The sequence below is a fragment of the Eptesicus fuscus genome, chromosome 4 (assembly GCF_027574615.1).
Source record: "Eptesicus fuscus isolate TK198812 chromosome 4, DD_ASM_mEF_20220401, whole genome shotgun sequence".
NCBI lineage: Eukaryota > Metazoa > Chordata > Mammalia > Chiroptera > Vespertilionidae > Eptesicus > Eptesicus fuscus.
Genome location: NC_072476.1, coordinates 103,308,409 through 103,329,965, shown reverse-complemented (window position 1 = coordinate 103,329,965; position 21,557 = coordinate 103,308,409). Strand labels below are relative to the sequence as shown.

The window sequence follows — 21,557 nt, the reverse complement described above, 5'->3', positions numbered from 1 at the left end:
ACGTGCCCTGACTGGGAATCAAACCAAAGCAAAGTCTGTGTCTTCGTTCACATCTGAGTTCAACCTACATGCAGAGTTGCCAGGAACCTCTCAGATCGAAGGGGTCAGTTGTGCTCCTAGGACGTGGCCTCTTCTCGCGGGTTCTGACTGTTGACCAGTCTTCCTTCGGCTTCAGACTGTCCCCTGCATGTTGGTGTGGAGGAGAGCACAGATGGCCGTGTTAAAAGCCTGTGACTTGGGTGTTTTGCAAAGCCGTGCATTCTAGACTCCTCCCTTGGAAACCCCTGTGGTCCGAGGGAAAACCTCACAGCCGATGAAGTCAGGGCCTCTGACCATCGGGGTGACTTTGGGTTCTTAGTCCTAGTATTAGTGAGAAGAAACTCTCTAAGCTGATTCTCTTCAATAAGGTTCAAGTAAACATAAATAAACAAAAGTCCTCTTCTCATTTCAGGTCCACATTCTTCCGTATCTTGCGGATAGTGTGTGTCTTGGGCTGCTCACTAGCATTGCACTTCAAGAGCCACTCAGCAGCATCATTAGTGCTTCTGACAGAAAGATGAAATTAGGTACAGTTCCTACTACATCTCTGCACTATGTCAGAATATAGTATTCTAGAACATTAGTGGCAAAGTAGAGGTTTAATATTATCTCTGATGTCATTCTTCATAGCCTAATTGGCCGTTTTGAAATACAATTGCTTCATAGTCCTTCTGTTTCTCTTCTGGGTCTGGGAGCTGGATTTGGTTCAGTGATGGGAGAGCCATATGTGGGCCCAATCTGTAGTAATCTCCTCCCCGTGGACAAGGTCGTGCTGTGACATTGTCAGTGTTTGCACGAGATCGCCCGATTGCACCCTGTTTGGAAGGCTTCTCATTCTCTGGGTGGCCTCTGTGGCACAGGCCACATGTGCCCATGGGAAGTGTGACCACCGCCCTTTGTCAAACATATCCTCATCCGTCACAGAACAGGTCATATTATTCTGTCCTAGAAAAATGGAGCCCCTGGGACCTAATTGTAAGCTCTTGAACAAATTCGTCATTTTCTTCCTGAAGAAAGGCAGGCCGTGGATGAACACCAGATTGCAGATCAGAGTAGCAGCTCAGCCCTTATTTGCCTTCAAAAAAAGTAAAGAAAAGAAAGGTACATAATGTTCTCTCGTTCTAGCTGTTGGAAAGCGCTAGGAAATTAAACGAACATTTTCTTTTCATTTGGAATCGTATGAGTGAGTTCGTCTGGATCACTGCTGGTCGGAAGGACTTTCACAATTTTAGAAAGCTGGGTGTCTATCCTTTGCCTAAGAAGCTTGGCCAGAAAGTTGATTCTGTAGCTTCTCTCATTAATCAGTTTGTGTGGACACGGTCTGCCTTGTCAGGAAGGTTTTCCACTCGTTACCAGGTTCCTCCTCAAATGGATGGGCTAACCCCACCCAGCTGGTCCCCGCCTTTTCATCAGTATGGATTAATTTATGTCCCATTTCCCCTGCTTCACATTTTATAAAGTTTTCTTCTAAACTACATTTACTACATTGCCGAAACCGGTTTGGCTCAGTGGATAGAGCGTCGGTCTGTGGACTGAAAGGTCCCAGGTTCGATTCCGGTCAAGGGCATGTACATTGGTTGCGGGCATATCCCCGGTGGTTGATGGAGGCAGCTGGTTGATGTTTCTCTCTCATCGATGTTTCTAGCTCTCTATCCCTCTCCCTTCCTCTCTGTGGAAAATCAATAAAATATATTTAAAAAAATAAACTACATTTACTACAAAATAGCTTTTTCTTGCACTTTGAATAAGTGACCTGTAACTGTCAATAAGAAATTCTGATCAGGCCCTAACCTGTTTGGCTCAGTGGATAGAGCGTCGGCCTGCGGACTGAAGGGTCCCAGGTTCGATTCTGGTCAGGGGCATGTACCTTGGTTGCAGGCACATCTCCGGTGGGAGGTGTGCAGGAGGCAGCTGATTGATATTTCTCTCTCATCGATGTTTCTAACTCTCTATCCCTCTCCCTTCCTCTCTGTAAAAAATCAATAAAATATATATTTTAAAAAAAATTAAAGAAATTCTGATCAGAATGTAATAAACCAAAGAAACCTGCCTTTTTCAGATTCCATCTTATTTTTCACAGGTAAAATGCACAATTAGTAAAAAATATTGAAAGTAGTAAGAAATCTTTTTATTACTTCAATGGACCCTTCTCAGGATGGTGCATTGCACCTGCAAACATACAATCAAAAGTCCTCCGTGTGTAGCACATACCAGGGACTCATTATGGCCTCAAAGGGGAACTACAGCCTGTTTTGTGACTCAACAATTTGTACATGTTTACTTGCTGTAATTCTGAATAAAGGAGTCCTACCTTAGGAAGTGGTTGGATTAGAGAATCTTTTCTTTTAATATATTTTTATTGATTTCAGAGAGGAAGGGAGTGGGAGAGAAAGATAGAAACATCAATGATGAGAGAGAATCATTGATCCACTGCCTTCTGCACATCCCACACTGGGGTTCGAGCCCACAACTCGGGCATTTGCCCTGACTGGGAATTGAACCCATGACCTCCTGGTTCATAGGTTGACACTCAACCACTGAATCACACCGGCTGGGCAGGAAACAATACTTTTTGCCTAATAGTATCTGTGGAAGGGTTGAAGATGGCCTTTTGAACTTTGACTCTATTAAAGTAAATCTGTATTCTAATATTAGTTATGACCAAGTTCCCAATGAGTTTAGTGTTCACAATTGTTTGCCTCAGTCTCTATTGTTAGCCTCAGTCTCTGTTGAGTATCATTTCTCTAGTCTTTTTAAAAATATATATTTTATTGATTTTTTTTACAGAGAGGAAGGGAGAGGGAGAGAAAGTTATAAACATCAATGAGAGAGAAACATCAATCAGCTGCCTCCTCCACACCCCCTACTGGGGATGTGCCCGCAACCAAGGTACATGCCCTTGACTGGAATCGAACCTGGGACCCTTGAGCCTGCAGGCTGACACTCTATCCACTGAGCCAAACCAGTTAGGGTGATTTCTCTCGTCTTTTGATATAGTTGGGAGTACAAACAATTTCTGGCTTTTGTTGGATTACATTGGAATTTACTAGGATTTCAAGTTAAAAATTAGAAAACCAACTTAGAAAATGTTGGCATCAAACCAACATTTGTCTTAATGTAAAAATGTGTGTTTCTTTTTTATAAAAGTGATCATTAAAATGTGGATGTATTTGAAAGATACAGATGAACATTTAAATTACCAAAATGTATTTGAATATAATTTACAGGTTACATTTATTGAAGGCTTACCGTATGTGTGCCAGGCGGTTGGTCTAATTGTCTCACTTAAATCTCACAGTACTTCTCTGAAGAGGTTTTATCATCACTCCCATTATTAAGGGCGGCACATGGAAGTTAATTGTCCAAATGTCTTGAACCCAGGTAGTGGGTCTCTAGAGCATTTCACTGCTTCTCTATGCTGCTTCCCCAAATTCTTTCTATAAAAGGAGATGTGGGAAGTTTATGAATAAGCCTACCTTTCTGGGCACACCTTTCATTGAGCACCGAGAATCGAGTGCCAGGTTCTGATAAATTAGCATGGTTCCTATACTAAGGAACTCTTGGCCTGGGGGGTGCAGCCATCTGAAGGAGGAGCTGCATAAGGAAAGAGTGTGGTGGCTGCAAGATCTTCCTGTGATCTCACTTAGTAGTTCTTTCCCTTCTGTAGAATCTTGTTGTGGTCAGGGACAGCCGGCTCTGTTTTGTTAAGCATGTGCACAATAAAAATAATTTTTTTTCTAGTTCAAAGGGAAGAACCAAAAGGCTAGTAGGCTTTGCAGTTCAGAATTCTGGATATTCTTCATGTGATGATGGGACATTGATGAGCTTTGGCCGTAGGTTCCTGGAAATTGCCGGTCTTGGCCAACCGATGTCTGATACAATTAACTTTAATACATACTTTGGAGATCAGCCAGTTCCACGGGCCAGAATTGTTATAAACTCCCATTGCCTCATCAACATGCACATACATATTTCTACAAATGTAGCGTGTTCTGTTGTTTCTCTCAAAACATTGGCATTCTCTTATAATAGTCTTGCGTGTGCTTGTCTCCAATCTTAGCGTCTTAAAAGTGTAGTATAATAAATTACTACACAAACAAATATAAAGTGATCTTCCCTTTGGGATGCTCAGCATAACATGTTGGTTAGCTTTGCGATTATTTACCCTTTGCAACTAGCTCAAAAGAAACATCATCTTTATGAAGTCTGCAGCTAATCACATATTACAATAGTAACTCATACAGTTAGAGGTTTTTGATTTCTAACTTGGTCCATGACACCTCAGTGAAAGCATAAAGATGATAAGCCAGTGGATTAATTTAAAGATAAGCAAAGGTAGTATTAAAAACAAGTAAATAAATTAAAATTAAACAAAAATACTGGAGTCAAAGAGGAATACAAAATCGAAATCCAAAAGTAAAGCACGAGGTGTATGTTGGTTTACTCAGCTAAAATAGAAACTCTAGTTCATGGAATCTTAGGACTGGAAAGGGAGTTTGTGGCAGACTGAATAATGACCCCAAGTATGTTCACCTCCTAGTCCTTAAAATCTCTGAATGTGTTGCCTTACATGGCAGGTGGCAAAAGGAACTTTTGTAGATTTGAGGTGAGGATTTTGACATAGGGAGATATCCTGGATTATTCAGGTGGGCCCATGTAGTCACTAGGGTCAGACTCAGAGAAGTGACAATGGAAAGAGAGGTCACAGTGATACAGCCACAAGCCAAGGAATGGGGGCAGCCTCCTGAGGCTGGGAAAGGCAAACAATGGATTCCTCGTCCTACCAGCACCATGATTTCAGTGCAGAGAAATGGACTTTGGACTCTGACTTCCAGAACTGTAACAGCATCATCAATTTGTGTTGCTGTGAGCTACTAAATTTGGGGTAATTTGTTACAGCAGCAATAGGAAACTAATTCAGACCTCGAGTGTCATGTAGTATGACTCTCAGTCTTTCTTTAAGTCTCACCAGTCATGTTTGGGAAGAGGAAAGGACCTGGGGGAAGCAAGAAATACTTCTTGGTGATCAGAGGGCTGGGAGATTAAGAGAAAGTGTTTGGTGTTCAAGATTACTATTAACATCTCAGAGGAGCTCAGGTGAGTCCTTGGTGGCAGTTGATACTTCTAGGAGTGAGACAGAGCAATATCTTACATTATTCTGGAAGTCCCGAGTCCACCTAAGCTGGTCCTCTCTTATGGGTAGTTCAGACCGTTGATGATCCCCTGCCTCCTCCTATACCTGGAAGGCTGTCCCAGCGGCTGCAGCTGTCTTGATCATGTCTAATGCCAACCAACTATCCTTCGCATTTGTATGTGAAATACTCTTGACTCCAAGTGCATCAAATTCATGAGCTTCTCTCTCCCCGATCCACAGAGAAGAAGCCTGAAACATCCCCTAACTGGGGCATTTGTTTTAAATTAACAGAAAGTAGTGTGTGTTTTTTTCTCTGAATTTTTAAGTCCAATTCTTCCTTTTGCATTTGAAGATCATTTTATTTTATTCTGTGTAAAGAAAATGAGGACTATTTGGTCAACTTCTGTTTTGTTTGGTCTGCTTGAAAATAGTTTTGCCATTTTTCTAGCCAGCTGATCTTTTTTCACTTAGAGCGTGTTATTTTCTAAGTTGTTGGATATTCTGTGTTTCTTCTGAACCTCTGATGCTTTTGAGCAGCAGCTCCCTGAACTGAATCTAGTTATTTAGTTGTGTCATTGGGTCTAGTCGGTGACGGAGGTAAAACCACCTGTGCGTGAATCTGGGCAAGCAACCCTGTGCTAATTTGGAATGTTGACCTGAAGTGGACACAGTTGAAATGCAAATGGGCATTAACCTTGAATGAAAATCAGCTGATTAATAATATGTTTAAACCTCTGTAAAGTGAAACGAGTTTTTCAAACTAAAAATTTTTTTTTCATTTCTAATAGTGAGCGGACATGGTCACCATTTCTTTTTAAATATATTTTATTGATTTCAGAGAGGAAAGCAGAGAGAGAAAGAGAGAGAGAGAGAGAGAGAGAGAGAGAGAGAGAGAGAGAGAGAGAGAATGATGAGAGAGAATCATTGATCAGCTGCTTCTGTCCTCCCCGCCACTAGGGATTGAGCCCACAACCTGGGCATGTGCCCTTGACCGGAATCAAACCTGAGACTCTTCCATCCCCAGGCCGATGCTCTATCCACCAAGCCAAACCAGTGAGGGCCATTTTGGTGATTTTAATATGTGCATCTTCTTTCCCAGTCTATTTTTTTATATTAATGCTTAAAATACTGTGTTATTGAAGTATTAAAATGATATTTATGTTCAGATTTGGAGTTTAGTAATAATAACTCATTTAATGAGCATATACTTTGGTACCTGGAGAAATTTTTTTTCAAATGTTTTATTGCTACTGTAAAAATATCACAGTTTTAAAGAGGTATCTCAACCAAAGAGTCTGCATAACACTTTGGAAACGTTTTCTCTGCGACAGTTTGAAAACGGCTGCGATCGTGCTGACTGTAGCTTGCACTTTCACAGGGAGAGCGTGAACATCACTTGTCAGTATTTTGCCTTATTTCCTTCATTTCCAGGAGTGATGGAAAGCTCTGGTATGGCAAAGAGAATGACATTAACATTTAAATGTTTAGTAAAAAAAAAATGCAATATTTCTTTTTAGAGAACATTGTAAATTTTTTACTCAAGTGTTGAACTGTTACATTCCCCAAAATGACAGGAGAGAAACTATGGTTGAAGAGCTTAAAAGCTGCCCAGTTGGTGTAGCTCAGTGGTTGAACATGGACCCAGAAACCGAAAGGTCAAAGGGTCGATTGCTGGTCAAGGCACATGCCTGGATTGTGGGCTTGATCCCCAGAAGCGGGTGTGCAGGAGGCAGCCGATAGATGATGTTTCTCTCTCGTAGATCTATCCCTCTCCTTGCCCCCCTCTCTAAAAATGAATAATAAAAAAAAAGAGAACTTGAAGCTGATGAGACAGTGAGGTTGGGGAGCACTGTTTGAAGTAAACTGTTGACTGTCTTTAATTTTATTCTCATTAAAATTGGACTGCAGACAGCCCACTGAGGGAAGAGGGGAGGAATTCCTTTTAAATGAATCATAAATTATTAATAGTTTATTTTATCCAGTTCATTTCTACCTCCCACTTGTAGTAATTTTTTCAAAATCTAACTTCCCCAGCACTTAAGGGATGCTGGTCAATGTTTTACATTGTTGTAGCACTTTGCATACTAAGAGACATTTTTTCCTCCTATGTCTGTTTGTCCATGCAAATACTTAATTTATTGTTTATAGCTTGTAGCATTGTTGAACAATTCTTGGTTCTCAGCTTTTCTCAAAGCACACTAGAAATTGGATTCTTGGAACTCCTTATTACACCCATTCAAGCAGAGATAAATAGGTATTTCTTAGACCTCTTCTACTGAGAGTTTTCATAGCCTTAGGGCTGTGGCCTCATAATAACAGCTGGTTACTACTCTATGGGGAAACTGAGACGGAGGGAGAGTCATTAAGTGACTTGCCCAACATCACACAGCTGGTTAACCTGAACTGTTAACTAAACAAAATCATCTCTTAAATTGCTTGACTCGACTGACTATATCGTATAGTAGTTAAAAGTTCAGACTCTTGAATCCCAGTGTGACCATTTACTAAGAAAGTTGTGCACACCACATAGTACATCCTAAAGAGTGAATATTAGCCATTATGTCATCATACATGCCAGCCCCTCTTGTATACGTTCTTGCTCACTCTTTTTAGATAAAGGAATGCAGCTCTAAAACCCAGTTTATTTAACTAAGTACTAGATTTGAATCAGCTGCCCTAAATTCTAAATCTTGATGGAGACTTTTTGGGCCAGAAAAAGATAATACATGAGAAGTAACTTATAAATTATATCACAACATAAAAGCATGGAGTGTTATTTTATATGGAGTTAATTTAAACTGTACATTCTCATAGAAAAATATTAAAGACATGAGAAAAAAGCCACGATCTGTTGTACAACTACCTAGAGATAACAGTTTTTTTTCCCTTTCGGTCGGAGTTTCTGTTTTTTTAAACATAAGTTGGTCATTGAGGAACATTCAGCGGTCCCAGAAGAAAGATTATGCAAAGGGGAATCTGGTAAAGAGAATACCCATCACTTGATGTCTTTCTTTTTCCCCAATGATAATAAGCCTTCCAGTGATCCAGACTCGTCATGATCAGTTTTAAAGGTGTAGAAAAGCGTTTATCAGTTATCTGGGTGATAAAAATGGCCATTTTATAGCTCTTTGCAGGTCGGCTTGGTGAGGGGTCAATTCCTATGCTTAAATCTGTTCCTAACAGGACTGTGTTGGGAGTGGGGAGGGAGGCCTGGCTTGGAGGCAGTTCCTGTGAAAGTAACAGCATCTCCAATAACCGCACGTTTTGTCAGAGACAGCGATGGGCTGTGCTGGCTGTCAATGCTCATGCAACTCAGGCTTCATCAGCGGGGGATCTGAGGATGTGATTTGCTTGCTGGGCCTTGTGCATCTAGATCACATCCAGCAATATTGTGTTCTCTGTGAGGGGCTGGGCACTGACAGCGGAGGTAGGAACAGGCAGCTAGGCCATCCCGCGGGTCATTGAATAGTTGAAAGACTTGAGGATGTTTTGCTTAGTAGGCATCTTAGGACGGCTGGAAGGGACCCGTATAGGGAAGAGGGAGTAGACTCATGGCTGCAGATGGCAAAACTACAGACCTTGGAGAGCAACGAGATGGGGGTTCTCCCCGGCTTACTGTAACGAGTGTGTGCTTGTGCACGGTGCATGTGTTATATGTAATTATCAGGATTGTCTAGTAATGCAGCAGACCTTAGGAAGGAGTAAGTTTCTGGTCACTGAAGGGATTTAAGCTGAGACTGGATGGATCCCTGCCACAAGATTCTATAAAATGCATTTCTTCCTTAGATTTGCTTTTTATTGAGCTCTTCTTATATGACAGGGACTGTGCCTGATGCTGAGGAGACAGAGGTCAGTACGATAGGCAAGAGGCTGGGTTACATGACTTTAAAGATCCCCTATGGCCGGGGCTGGAAGAAATTGCTTGTTGCTTCAGTTTCCTTTGCCTTGATAAAGCGTGGAGCTCTGATCTCTAGATACCTCCGCCTTGTGGACACTGCAGCGTGTTACTGTTGTATTTCTTCTGTGACGTGGAGTAATGCTTCATCACTCCCTGGAAGACTGTAGGCCATTCACTCATGCACTGGACAGTATTTTATTTCCCCACTTTTGAACATAGAGGTTAAAGCTGACTGTAGAGTTGATTTTTCATGGCAAATGTTTAATTCCATGCTGACTTACGTATGTTTTTTTAAAGACTCAAGGTATGTCAAAAAGCATAATGAAAGCAGAATGCTTATTGAATGTAAGGTGATATTACATAGGAATGTTGTTGGAAGTTCATTGTAGTTCAAACGGATATGGAGGATTCAGGGTCTAAAGTTATGCTTACTTTTCTGAGGGGAGTCCTAGTGTGTGTGATACTGAGATACCGAATCTCCAACGTCAATATTTGTAAATTGACCACATATCCGTGCTGATTCTACTTCTGCCTGCGGAGACGAGGCAGTACCAGGAGGAGCAGAGGGGCCAAGAACAAACTGTGCCGACTGGGAGGTGATCTTGGGGTCTCTGTACATTTTGGCCCATCAAGTAAGGCCAGCTGTTCGTTTGTTTCACATCTAGGTTTGGAATTCACCCAGTTGCAGGCCGGATGCCTGGCCAGCTTAATGTGCTGCTGGCTGAGGCTGGGGTGCCATATGATATTGTGCTGGAAATGGACGAGATCAACCAGGATTTCCCAGGTACGCGATGGGGCCGATGGTGACATTGACTTGTTCTTAGAGTGACTAAAGCAGTGCCAGTCCAGGACAGAAACTGTGGGATCACGGAAGACCTGCTCGTCAGATGGGGGGCAACCTGCTCCTGGCGGGGATGCAGTCGCAATGACGTAAACGAGACAGTGCTGACTGGTTCACCTGGGTTGTAAGCAGCACAGGTAACTCTGCTCCCATGAGGAGAGCTGAAGGATGGAGCAGGCCCTGGGAGGCGATGCAGGGCAGTGGGTTGCCCGGGGACTCGGAACACACCTGGCTTTGGAATCCAGGCCCTGACTCTCTCTCTCTCTCTCTCTCTCTCTCTCTCTCTCTCTCTCTCTCTCTCTCTCTCTCTCTCTCTCATGACCTTGAACTAGCTGCTCAGGCTCAGGTTCCTCATTTATCAGATTGCTGTGGATAATTCAGTGTCTGATTTCTGCAGTGTTTACTGGTTTCCAGTTGTACCAGCTCAGGATCAGAATAGTAGTTTTCTGTCCCCTTTAAAGTACCAGCCTTCACTGGACAAGGTGCTGTCCTGGGTGGCTGTCACATGGCGATTGGTTGAATGCTAATGACATTTGGCCCAAGATCATGTTTGTTAAAATTAAACCAGTTCCCTCTGGCAAGTGTCCACTGTTAACATAAAAAAACAAACAAACTGTTTGTTAGAGAAAAATAATGAAATCGTGTGTATGTCTAGATTCACATGGCATTTTGGCAAAGTTCTAAGGTAGTTCACATTATAATGCTTAAAGAGGGAATTTAGGCCATTTTAATTGTATGCCTCCTTTCAGACTTCACCGTTGCTAAAGTATGTGTGAAACCTGCCAGTTCCAGGAATTATGGACACAGCTTTAATATAGTACAGATTCATAGACCATTTTCTTTTAGACATCAAGTTGCGTTTATGTGGTCATCTTAGAAGCTGAAAATGGAACACAGATATTATAAAATATTGTCATTGGCAAGGTCACTTTGGGATAATGAAAGAACTATATAAAGTTACATTAGGGGAAGGAAAGCATAATAATGCGAGCTCCAGCCAGGATGCTCAGGTTGGATGCAGGCCTGTTGCTTTGCAGCTGTGTGACATTGGCTAAGTTACTGAACCTCTCTGATAAAGCCCTTGGTATGGTGCCTCGCACAAGCGCGGGTCTTACAAATATTAGCTTTTGTTATTATCGTTGTTATGAAGCCAGATCAGTCTCATTTCCCCGGAAAGAAGCGCAAGGGACTCCCCTGAGTTTTATATTTTCTCTTCTTTTTCTTTCACGATGTAGACACTGATTTGGTCCTTGTGATTGGAGCTAATGACACTGTCAATTCAGCAGCTCAAGAAGACCCCAACTCTATTATTGCAGGCATGCCGGTTCTCGAGGTCTGGAAGTCAAAGCAGGTACGTTTCAGGCTCGTGCTTCATCCTAGTTATCAAAACCCTTAAAATGCACACACACGGAGCGTTCCTTGGTCTCTGGATGAGAAGTGACGAAGGCTTGAGGAGGCCCAGGCGTTGGAGGAGGATTAGGGTCCGGTTCTCCTGATGCAGCTTCTGTGCCCTGTGGCCACCGGGGAATCTGGGTGAATGCCTCGGTCACAGCAGAACCAGAGGGGATGGTGCAGCTGGATTAACGGAATCTGTAACCGCAGCTGAACAAGGGCTTTTGGAATGAGCCTGGCCGAGTTCCAGGTCGAGTCCCGTGGAGCAGATGGCTTCTCTCTGGGACAGTGAGTCAGTTCCTCGCCTTCATATATGAAGACGAGCACATTTTTTCATTCAATGTTATCGAAAGGGGGTTTGTATGTCGTTATGGGGTGTCTGGGAGGAAGGTGATTTGGAAATCGGACAGCAGCGTGGCATGAGGAAGCAGGCTCTGCACGTGCACACACTCCTGAAGGGCGGGGTGCTAGGTCGTGGGGAGCTCGGCGCTTGCCAGTTGCCCTCTGCCCAGCCGTGGGCACGTTTCTTTACCCCCCCTAAGTCAGGTCTGCGTTTTCAGAACCATGGTTACAGAAGGTACATTTCCCCTTTCATTTTGTTTCTCTTTACTGTACACATGAGGTTAAAACTTAAGTGTTTGTGGTACGTGAGCAGATAAGCCATGCACTGGTTCATGGGATATGAGAAATTATTGCATTGGTCATTAATGTTGGAGAGTTTGCAGAGCCCTTGCCGGTGTGGCTCAACAGTTAGAGCGTTGGTCTGTGCACTGAGGGGTCATATGTTCAATTCACGGTCAAGGGCACATACCTGGGTTGCAGGTTCAATCTCTGGCCCCTGCCCCAGTCTGGGCACATGCGGGAGTCAACCAATTGATGTGTCTCTCTCACATTGATGTTTCTCTCTCTCTCTCTCTCTCTTTCTGTCTTCTCCTTCACTCCCATCCCTTCCACTCTCCCTAAAAATCAATGGAAAAAATATCCTCGGGTGAGGATTAACAAAACAAAGAGTTTGCAGAGTACACTGTCGTACTAATGCTATTTGAAGCGTGAACACATTTGTACTGCTTTCCTTCTTGGATAGATGGCAGGACCTAGACCATAGGGAGGCTTTTATTTTCATTAAGAACTGACTTGATACTCAGCAGGACAGCACCAGCTGTAATCTGTGTAATTGTAAATGTCTGTAGCACATCAGCATCAGAGACACCGCAGTATTAGCTATTAGCCTCTCCTTGTGACAGCTAGGGTGCTCTTTGAGCTTCTGTGTTAGAACTTTCCAGTAGATTTTTTCCTTAAAGTGCGGGAGCAGGACTGATACCATTTTCCCACTCAACTACCTTTATTTTAAAACTAGAGGCCCATTGCACGAAATTCGTGCACGGAAAGGGGGGTGTCCCTCAGCCCAGCCTATACCCTCTCCAATCTGGGACCCCTCGAGGGATGTCCGACTGCCCGTTTAACAGGCAGTCGGACATCCCTCTCACAATCCAGGACTTCTGGCTCCCAACTGCTTGCCTGCCTGCCTTCCTGATCACCCCCTAACCACTCTGCTGCCAGCCTGATTGATGCCTAACTGCTCCCCTGCCAGCCTGTTTGCCCCCAACTTCCCTCCTCTGCCGGCCTGGTCACCCCTAACTGCCCTCCCCTGCAGGGTTTATCACCTCCAACTGCCCTCCCTTGCAGGCCTGGTCCCTCTCAACTGCCCTCCCTTGCAGGTCTGGTGCCTCCCAACTTCCCTCTCCTGCTGGCCATCTTGTGGTGGCCATCTTGTGTCCACATTGGGGCAGGATCTTTGACCACATGGGGGCATCCATATTGTGTGTTGGAGTGATGGTCAATCTGCATATTACTCTTTTATTAGATAGGATAGAGGCCTGGTGCAGGGGTGGGGGCCAGCTGGTTTGCCCTGAAGGGTGTCCCGGATCAGGATGGGTGTTCCCTTGGGGCGTGGGGCGGCCTGAGCAAGGGGCCTGTGGTGGTTTGCAGACCAGCCACACCCCCTGGTGACCCAAGAGGAGGCCCTGGTATCTGGAATTTATTTACCTTCTACAATTGAAACTTTGTAGCCTGGAGCGGAGCCAAGCCTCCTGCTCGCTCCGTGGCCAGCAGCCATTTCTGTTGGGGTTAATTCACCTTCTATAATTGAAACTTTGTAGCCTTAAGCAGAGGCCTGGGCCTGGCCAGGGTGTGCGGAAAGCTTTGCTTTCTCCGTTGCCGGGGGCAATGCTGGCCTGCTCTCTCCAGCTCCGTGGCTGCCGCCATTTCTGTTAAGATTTGTTTACCTTCTATAATTGAAACTTTGTAGCTTGAGTGGAGGCTTAGGCCTAGCAAGGGCAGGCGGAAAGCTCGGCTTCCTCCATTGCCTGGGAAACCTTGCTCTCTGTGGCTGTAGCCATCTTGGTTGGGTTTATTTGCATACTCGCTCTGATTGGCTGGTGGGTGTGGCTGGTGGGCGTGGCTTAGGCGTAGCAAAGGTGCGGTCAATTTGCATATTACCCTTTTATTAGGTAGGATTTGTAGTAGAAGCTTAATCACTGTGTTTGTTCTCTTTAGCCCATTCAGAGAAAGATGCATATTTTTCTGACTAGAAAAATGTCATACATAGTCTTTGTGGACAAAAGCACTAAGAAGAAAGTCGCAATCTGCTCACTCAGAGATAAATGACTGTTCACATGACCTTTTCTTTCATTGGTATAAAAGTATGGGCACATTTTAAAAATTAAAGTTAATGCAATGTAAATATGCATTAAAATACTCCTTGTGCCTGGCTGGTGTGACTCAGTGGTTGAGAGTTGACCTATGAACCAAGAGGTCACTGGTTTGTTTCCTGGTCAGGGCACATGCCCAGATTGTGGGCTCTATCCCCAGTAGGGGTGTGCAAGAGGCAGCCGATCAATGATTCTCTCATCATTGATGTTTCCATCTCTCTCTCTCCCTCTCTGAAGAAAAAAAATATTTATTTATAAAATACTCCTTGTGTATTTTAAGAGTCTCTGAACTAGAGAACTGGTAGAGAGGCACATGCCTGTTCAGAGTGCGGGCAGGGCAATGTTTGTGTGCCTAGCACCCAGCCCAGATGTTACATGCACTCTCTCCCTTCATCTTCCATTCCTAGGTCATTGTTATGAAGAGGTCCTTGGGCGTTGGCTATGCTGCAGTGGACAATCCAATCTTCTACAAACCCAACACGGCCATGCTGCTAGGCGATGCCAAGAAGACCTGTGATGCACTACAGGCGAAAGTTCGAGAATCCTACCAGAAGTAAACTTCAAAGGTCAAGCTGTTGTCTAGCAGCAGGGGAACTTGTGGGAACAGGCCACGGAAGTATCACTATAGACGGCTGAAGCACCTCTGTAGCAAAGCTCTTGCACGGAAAGGAAGACCCTGAAGAAAGCAAAGCAAATACAGGGAGATTTTTCAAGAGCATTTTTAAAAAAAGGATTGAAAAAATTCGACATGTCCTTCTGTGCATATTTTTTTGGTGTTATAAATCAAAAGTATTTTATAAAAGGAGAAAGAACAGCCTCATTTTCAATGTAACCTGTTTAGATTTTTTAAAATTCCTGCTCAGTAGCCCAGTAATGTTTTAAGAAATTAAGTCTAGGATTTGAGACTTCACCAAACACAGATCTGAAAAATCTGACGCAGTGTCAACATTGCAGGCACCTGGGTCGATGGTTTTTCCAACAAATGTGACTAATTTGAAACTTTCCTCAACTCCGGAGCTGACCTCTGACCTTTACCATCTGAACCAACCATATCAAATTGGGTTTGGTTTTTCAAACTGTACTTTCAATTGTAGATTTCAGGGGTGTATTTTCTCACTTCTATTTTAATACGTTAAAGGACTAGGTAACCTTCCAGAGATGCTGGAAACAGTTAAGCCATTTGCTTTGTATGTTTCGTTAGAACACCAATGAAACATAATGTGAAATCAGTATTAGTTGTATTTGTTAAAACCCCATTTCTAATCGGAGAGCTCTTTAATTTCAATCAATTTATAATGCGTAGTACTGTACTAAGTGCACTTGAATGGAATTCAACTATTTGCCTAATAAAATGAGTTCATTATGTTTGCACATTGATGTAGCAATTGTCTCTGGCGACAAAATGCTAACATTGAATAGCTCTGCTTGTTAGTAATATCCGGGGAAGACTTGCTACTATAAAGTAGATGAAATTAATCTGTCTTAAGGTTCGCAAGAAATACTTTTTTTTTCCACCCACAAATCAGTGTGTGCTTTGAGGTCTTACGTAACTGATCACATTTGGGAGAAATGGTGGCACGGTTTTTTCCCCTTTAGTTACTAGTGCTTTGTTTAAGCACTAGTCAAGACCATGTCTTTTTGCAGTAAAAGTGTATATTTCCTTTGTGATGTTGCTCCATTGCCAAAAGCTCTATAGAGGATGAATGTGTGTTGAGTTTCTTGAAACAATTATTAACACCTAAAAACGATTTCTAAACCAGAAAAATAAGTAACTGGTGTGTAATTTTTACTGTGATGCTCATGTTTACTGACTTTACAACTCACAATATTTGTTGGTTTGGTAATCAATTTCTGTTTTGCTGTGCTTGCAATTAAGATCTTGTGTGTGAGTGTGTGTGTGTGTGTGTGTGTGTGTGTGTGTGTTTTAAAGCAGAAAAGATTCCTTTTTAATTTTTGAGGAATAAATGCAATTTTTTAATGGGACTCAGGTTATAAGGAACCCGAAAAGTGAATTATATCATTAAAGTCCTATTAGAAGCAAGTAGGTGGTATCTGTATGCCCTTTTCCTTTTCTAGTTGTAGATATACCTGGAAAGCAGCGACTTGGAATTTTTTTTTTTTTTTTTGGAGAAAATTCCTGCATTCAGTTTAAATCAAAAATCATTATACTTAGATTTTTAAATTTATTTTCATCATTTATAGTAAGTACTTTTAAAATTTAGGGTGATCTCATTCTTTGATAGTAATCCTTTGTCATTCATTTGTGTTAATTGAATTGAAAATTTATGATGTAGTTGGTTTTATTTTACTTTTTGGTTAGGATATTGAAGTTTTTTTGAAACATAATTTCTTAAATCAATACTCCAAAAAGTTGGTGGTCTTAGATTATTAATTACAGTGAAGTCTTAAATCCACAAAGATAATTTTTACCCATCCAATTTATCATCCCTCATTTCCTGATCAGTCATACAACCGAGAATAAATGACTTAATTTTATTCTTGTATTGTTCACTATATTCCATTGTACCCTATAGTGTGGTATAAAAAAATAGGAATTTCACTTAGGCAGTGAAGTGCTATTGCTGATTAGTCTTTAGGCCTTACTAATTGTCCTTTATTTTTTCTTGTTTGTCTTAAATCGAGAATTTGTGTTTGAGTTACTCATTTAAGGAAAGAGCAGATGTAAGTAAATGTATAAGTATTTATGCATTATACACATGTTTCTGTCTGTCTACTATTTATGTCACTTTGGACAGTTTCTGGTATATAAATCTTATGCTGTAACTCTTTTCTTTTTTTCTCTAGGGATTGGAATAGAAAGGACTGAGAGAGAGGAATAGTCTCTTCCTGCAGGGGGTGCTCAGGCCTTAGCCGAGTCAGGGGATAGCAGTTAAATTTGTGGTAATGGATGTGGAAAGTGGGCCTTGGCCTTGTGGATTCTATCTGAGTCATGACCACCCCGACTTTTAGATTTTGCTGTTGTCTCGTCCAAAGCAAATATGGGAAGTATTATGCACCAGTCAGCTTTAGGGTTTAGTTCAATTTATGTGATCCCATAGACTTTTCTGTATAATTAATAACTCATACCCCATGTGTTCATCTGACTTAGAGGCACATTTTCTAGTCCCCGAAGACATGAGTCTTGCGAATGAAAGCATTTTAGTACTGGAAAGTTGGATAGCTCTGTCGTGCAACTAGGGAGAATAGTTCAAATATCTAATTTATAGCTCTTGCCAGTTTTGGAGAGTCTTTGCCAACAACTGTTATTGGGTCAGAATGGTAAAAACAACAACCCCAAACTCTTCACTCCAGTGGCAGCAACTTGCATAATCCAGCTGCTCTTTAGATTCTCAAAAGAAAGAAGAATTAAGTTAATTAACAAAGAGAAAAGAATACTTTTGTAAGTGAAACCTTTAAAGTGTTTGTTTAGTAAAGCAGCAGAAATGGTAACATTTGAATTTCAAAGCACTCAATATAGCTGTTCTTAAACTCTTATTTCTTAGAAGTTACATATTGGGCTAAGGAATTGAACTGTTTTTTTTGTTTGTTTGTTTGTTTTTTTACTACTTAAATGGTTATAGATATTTAACATGGTGTATACTGTAATTCTGGATGGAAATCTTTTGGATGCTGGTAAAAGAATGATGTAGGTGATGAGACAGTAATTGGATATGTGAAACTCTTACATATAATGATTAAGATAGTGGTAGGAAAAAAGTTAGGTCATAGTAGATAATTTCTTTGGGGGAAGAGTAGAAAATCATATTGGGTAGGTAGAGGAAGGCCAGTTTATGATTATGGAGAACTTGAAAAGCTTGGGTCCTAACTAATGGGGAGATACTACATCTCTGTCGTGTTGATGTCAAAGCATTGTTCTGTATAAAATACTTGCACTTCATATTCTTGCCAAAGATCGCAACCTTGAACTTTGCTTTCCAGTTCTTTCCAAAGCCTATTTGTGAAGAATAAAAGTAATGGAAAGGTTGCCGTGAGGATGCGGAGTCTGGCTTGCCGCTGCATAGTTCAGATTCACCCACAGACCAAGCCAGACCTTCAGGGAGCCGGGTCCGTGGGCGGCGTTGCTCGGGTCATGGTGAATAGCGAAGACACGGAGGGACAGGCATGGAGAGGGTAAAGTGACGCAAGGTGCCTGAGTTCAGGGGCAAGTACACATGGGGCAATAGGATGGCGCAGAGCAGAAGCGGTTGCCTTGGGCTTTGAGGACCGAGGAGGGGATGTGGATTTGGAGTATGCGGGTGACATGGGACGATGGTGGCTAGTTCCCGACCCCCGCCGTGGAGGTAAGTGAAAGGGAAATGAGAGATCAGAGAGGGGGTCCGAGGTGCTCCTAGCCCCCCTGTTGTAAAGGTGGCATATGAAGAGCTACCCTTTTCTTCCCCTTTCCTGTTGGGTTTGGGGAGATGAAGACCACACAGCAGCACTGGGATGTGGTGGAGGGAATAGCAACGCATGGGAAGATACCATTTAGACATGAAGTAGGCCATTGTTCTCCATCCTCCTTTTTCTTGGTTTCTATTGGAAAAGCAGAACTGGGAAGCTTCTCCCATAAGGGGACAGCTAGATTTAGCCAGGGAACTTCTGTCTAAACCAGCTCTTTTCAGGACCTGCTTTCCCAAAGCCAGTGAGAGGCTTCAGCCAGCCTTGTTTCCCCTTCTCGCTCCCAGGGAGGGAGTGCACCGCCCACCAGAGCAGGCGCTCATACGAACACAGCAGGTCTTGTGCCCGGTTAATTCCCTTCAGACCCTGCGAGTCTGGTCCCCTGCCGCACACACAGGCAGCAGCCTCACTGGGGAGAGGGAGCAGCCACATCTAAAACTCCAGAGACCTGGGAGAAAGCGTGACTAAATAACCCCCCTTTATGATGTCAGGAGGGAGCTGATTTTCTCCCCACGGCAGGAAACCATGTCACGGTTTTATCTTTCGAATGTTTTGTCACTACAGTCGTCCCCCCTTATCTGCAGTTTCGTTTTCCACGGATTTAGTTATTTGCCATCAATTGTGGTCTGAAAATATTACATGGAAAATTCCAGAAATAAACGGTTTATCAGTTTTAAATTGTGTGCTGTTCTGAGTAGCCTGATGAATTCTCGCGGGTCCCGCTCTGTCCCCGCCTGGATGCAAATCATCCCTTTGTCTAGCATGTCCACTCTACACACTGTGACTTGTGGTCATCAGATTGACATTGTGTTCAAGTAACTCTTATTTTACTTGATAATGGCCCCAGAGCCCAAGAGTGGTGATGCTGGCAATTCAGATATTTCCAAGAGAAGGTGTAAAGTCCTTCTTTTGAGTGAAAAGGTATGCATGTATAGGATTAAACAGTATATATAAGGTTCAATAATATACGTGGTTTTAGGCATCCACTGCGGGTCTTGGAACATATCCCTCTTGGATTAGCGGGGACTGCTACACCCTCCGAGTTTACTGGAATACTGCGTGTCAGAAATTACTTCTGGAAAAGGCCTTTGATAGCTTTCGGGGCTTTACTGATTCACGGAACATTTTGTTCTTGCAAACGGTAGCTAGCTAGCTAGCTCTGTGGTTTTGTCCCATTGGGATATAAATGGGCATGGACGTTGAGACACACTCCAGGTCCATCCTGACTGGGGAGAACTGCTTCATTAGTGTCGGGTATAAATGTAGTGAGTTGGAAACATGGTCTTATAGCCATTAGAGTCATCATTGTAAATGAGACCAATGGAACGTTCAGAGGCTATACCAGAAAATCCTATGAGGATGCTGTACGTGTAAGAAGTTCAGAGGACCTGCACGGGTTTTGGGCTTTGCTGTAATGCATCTTACCCCGAACGCTGTATAGGCGGCCCCAAAGCGTGGATTTTAGAGATGAGCCCACGGTGAGTAGTTGGATGATGGCATCACCAAGAAGGTGCTGCTGGCTTCCACATCATGAATCACTGCTGGTTGCACATTTCTACAGTGTATATCACCCTTCTGATAAAATACAGGGTGGGGGAAGGGGAATGCATTATTATGTGTGTTCCACATTGACCTCATGTAGGCAGTTCTCATCACTAATTGAAAGTTTACCTTAGCTTTCAAAAAATTCAAGATAGGAAGACTGCCCCCATTCATACTAGTAGCTCAATGGGTGGGGAATAGTAACAGTAGCTACTAGTTAAGGAGTATGAATCTTGTGCTAAACAACATCCTGTCCACACATCAGTGGAAAATAGCTGAGTGAGACAAACTTCGCTCTGGCTGCTAGCAAGATCCACTTTCCATTTTGTTGACGTCTGTTAAAAATAGGGAAGGAAAGGATGCCATTCATGGAAGGGAAGAGCCATATTATACCAAACTATTTGAATATACATATATATTTCTCTTTTTAAAATTTATCTCTATTGTTTAAAATATTATAGACGTCCCCCTTTTTTCCTATTGACCCTCCCTCCCCACTCTCATCCCCTCCTGAGGCCTTCACTCCACTATTGTCTGTTCCCATGGGTTATGCCTATTTGCATATAAGCTCTTTGGTTAATTTCTCCCTCACCCCTACCTCCCTCCCTCTGAGATTCTGCAGTCTGTTCTATGCTTCTATGTCTTTGGATCTATTTATTAATCAGTTTGTTTTATTCATTAGATTCCAAATATAAGTGAGATCATGTGATACTTGTCTTTCTCTGACTGACTTATTTCACTTAGTGTGATACTCTTCAGGTCCCTCCATGCTGTCTCGAAGGGTAAGCGATCCTTCTTTTTTACTGCTGCATAGTGTCCCATTGTGTAAATGTACCACAACTTATTTTATCCACTCATGTACTGATGGGCACTTGGGCTATTTCCAGATCTTAGGTATTATAAATTGCAGTGCTATGAACATAAGGGTGCATATGTCCTTTCTGATTGTTGTTTCCAGTTTCTTGAGATATATTCCAGAAGTGGGATCACTGGGTCAAATGGCAGTTCCATTTTTAATTTTTTGAGGAGACTCCATACTGTTTTCTATAGTGGCTGCACCAGTCTGCATTCCCACCAGCAGTGCACGAGGGTTCCCTTATCTCCACATCCTCCCCAGCACTTGTTTGTTGATTTATTGATGGTAGCAGTTCTGATAGGTGTGAGGTGATACCTCATTGTCACTTTAATTTGCATCTCTCTGATGATTAGGGACATTGAGCATTTTTCCGTATGTCTCTTGGTCATTTGTAGGAGTATGTCCACTTTGGAGAAGTGTCTATTTAGGTCTTCTGCCCATTTCTTGGGTGATGGAAACTTGACCTTCATTCAGGGTGTTTTATTCTCCTCATCCTGCTCCTGGGGACACATCTTTATTCAGAGGCAAAGTGGAGTGGAGAGCATGGTGAATTACACAACATCAAAGGGTGAGTGGAGTGGTCAGGTGCTTGATCTTCACCTGTCCAGGCTGGCATCCTCTGAGATGTATATTGTCATATCTAGTCTTGCTTACTATCTTTGCACATTGACATCCTCATATTCTTCTTTGGCCTTAATGGAAGAAAGAAGTTATAGGATGTTTAGAGCAATAAGGTAGAGGATATG

General features: G+C 42.6%; 1 protein-coding gene across 2 annotated transcripts in view; it reads left to right on the top strand.

Annotated features, from left to right (window-relative positions):
* NNT (nicotinamide nucleotide transhydrogenase) overlaps positions 1-15,392 on the top strand; it is a 76,344-nt gene extending 60,952 nt beyond the window's left edge. For both annotated transcript variants that reach the window (XM_054715275.1, XM_008151648.3), the window contains exons 20-22: positions 9,737-9,855; positions 11,148-11,263; positions 14,423-15,392. In XM_054715275.1, coding sequence (XP_054571250.1) covers positions 9,737-9,855; positions 11,148-11,263; positions 14,423-14,572 — 385 coding nt within the window. In that variant the 3' untranslated portion in view covers positions 14,573-15,392. The remainder of the gene's footprint in view (positions 1-9,736; positions 9,856-11,147; positions 11,264-14,422) is intronic.
* The last annotated feature ends 6,165 nt before the right edge of the window (positions 15,393-21,557 follow it).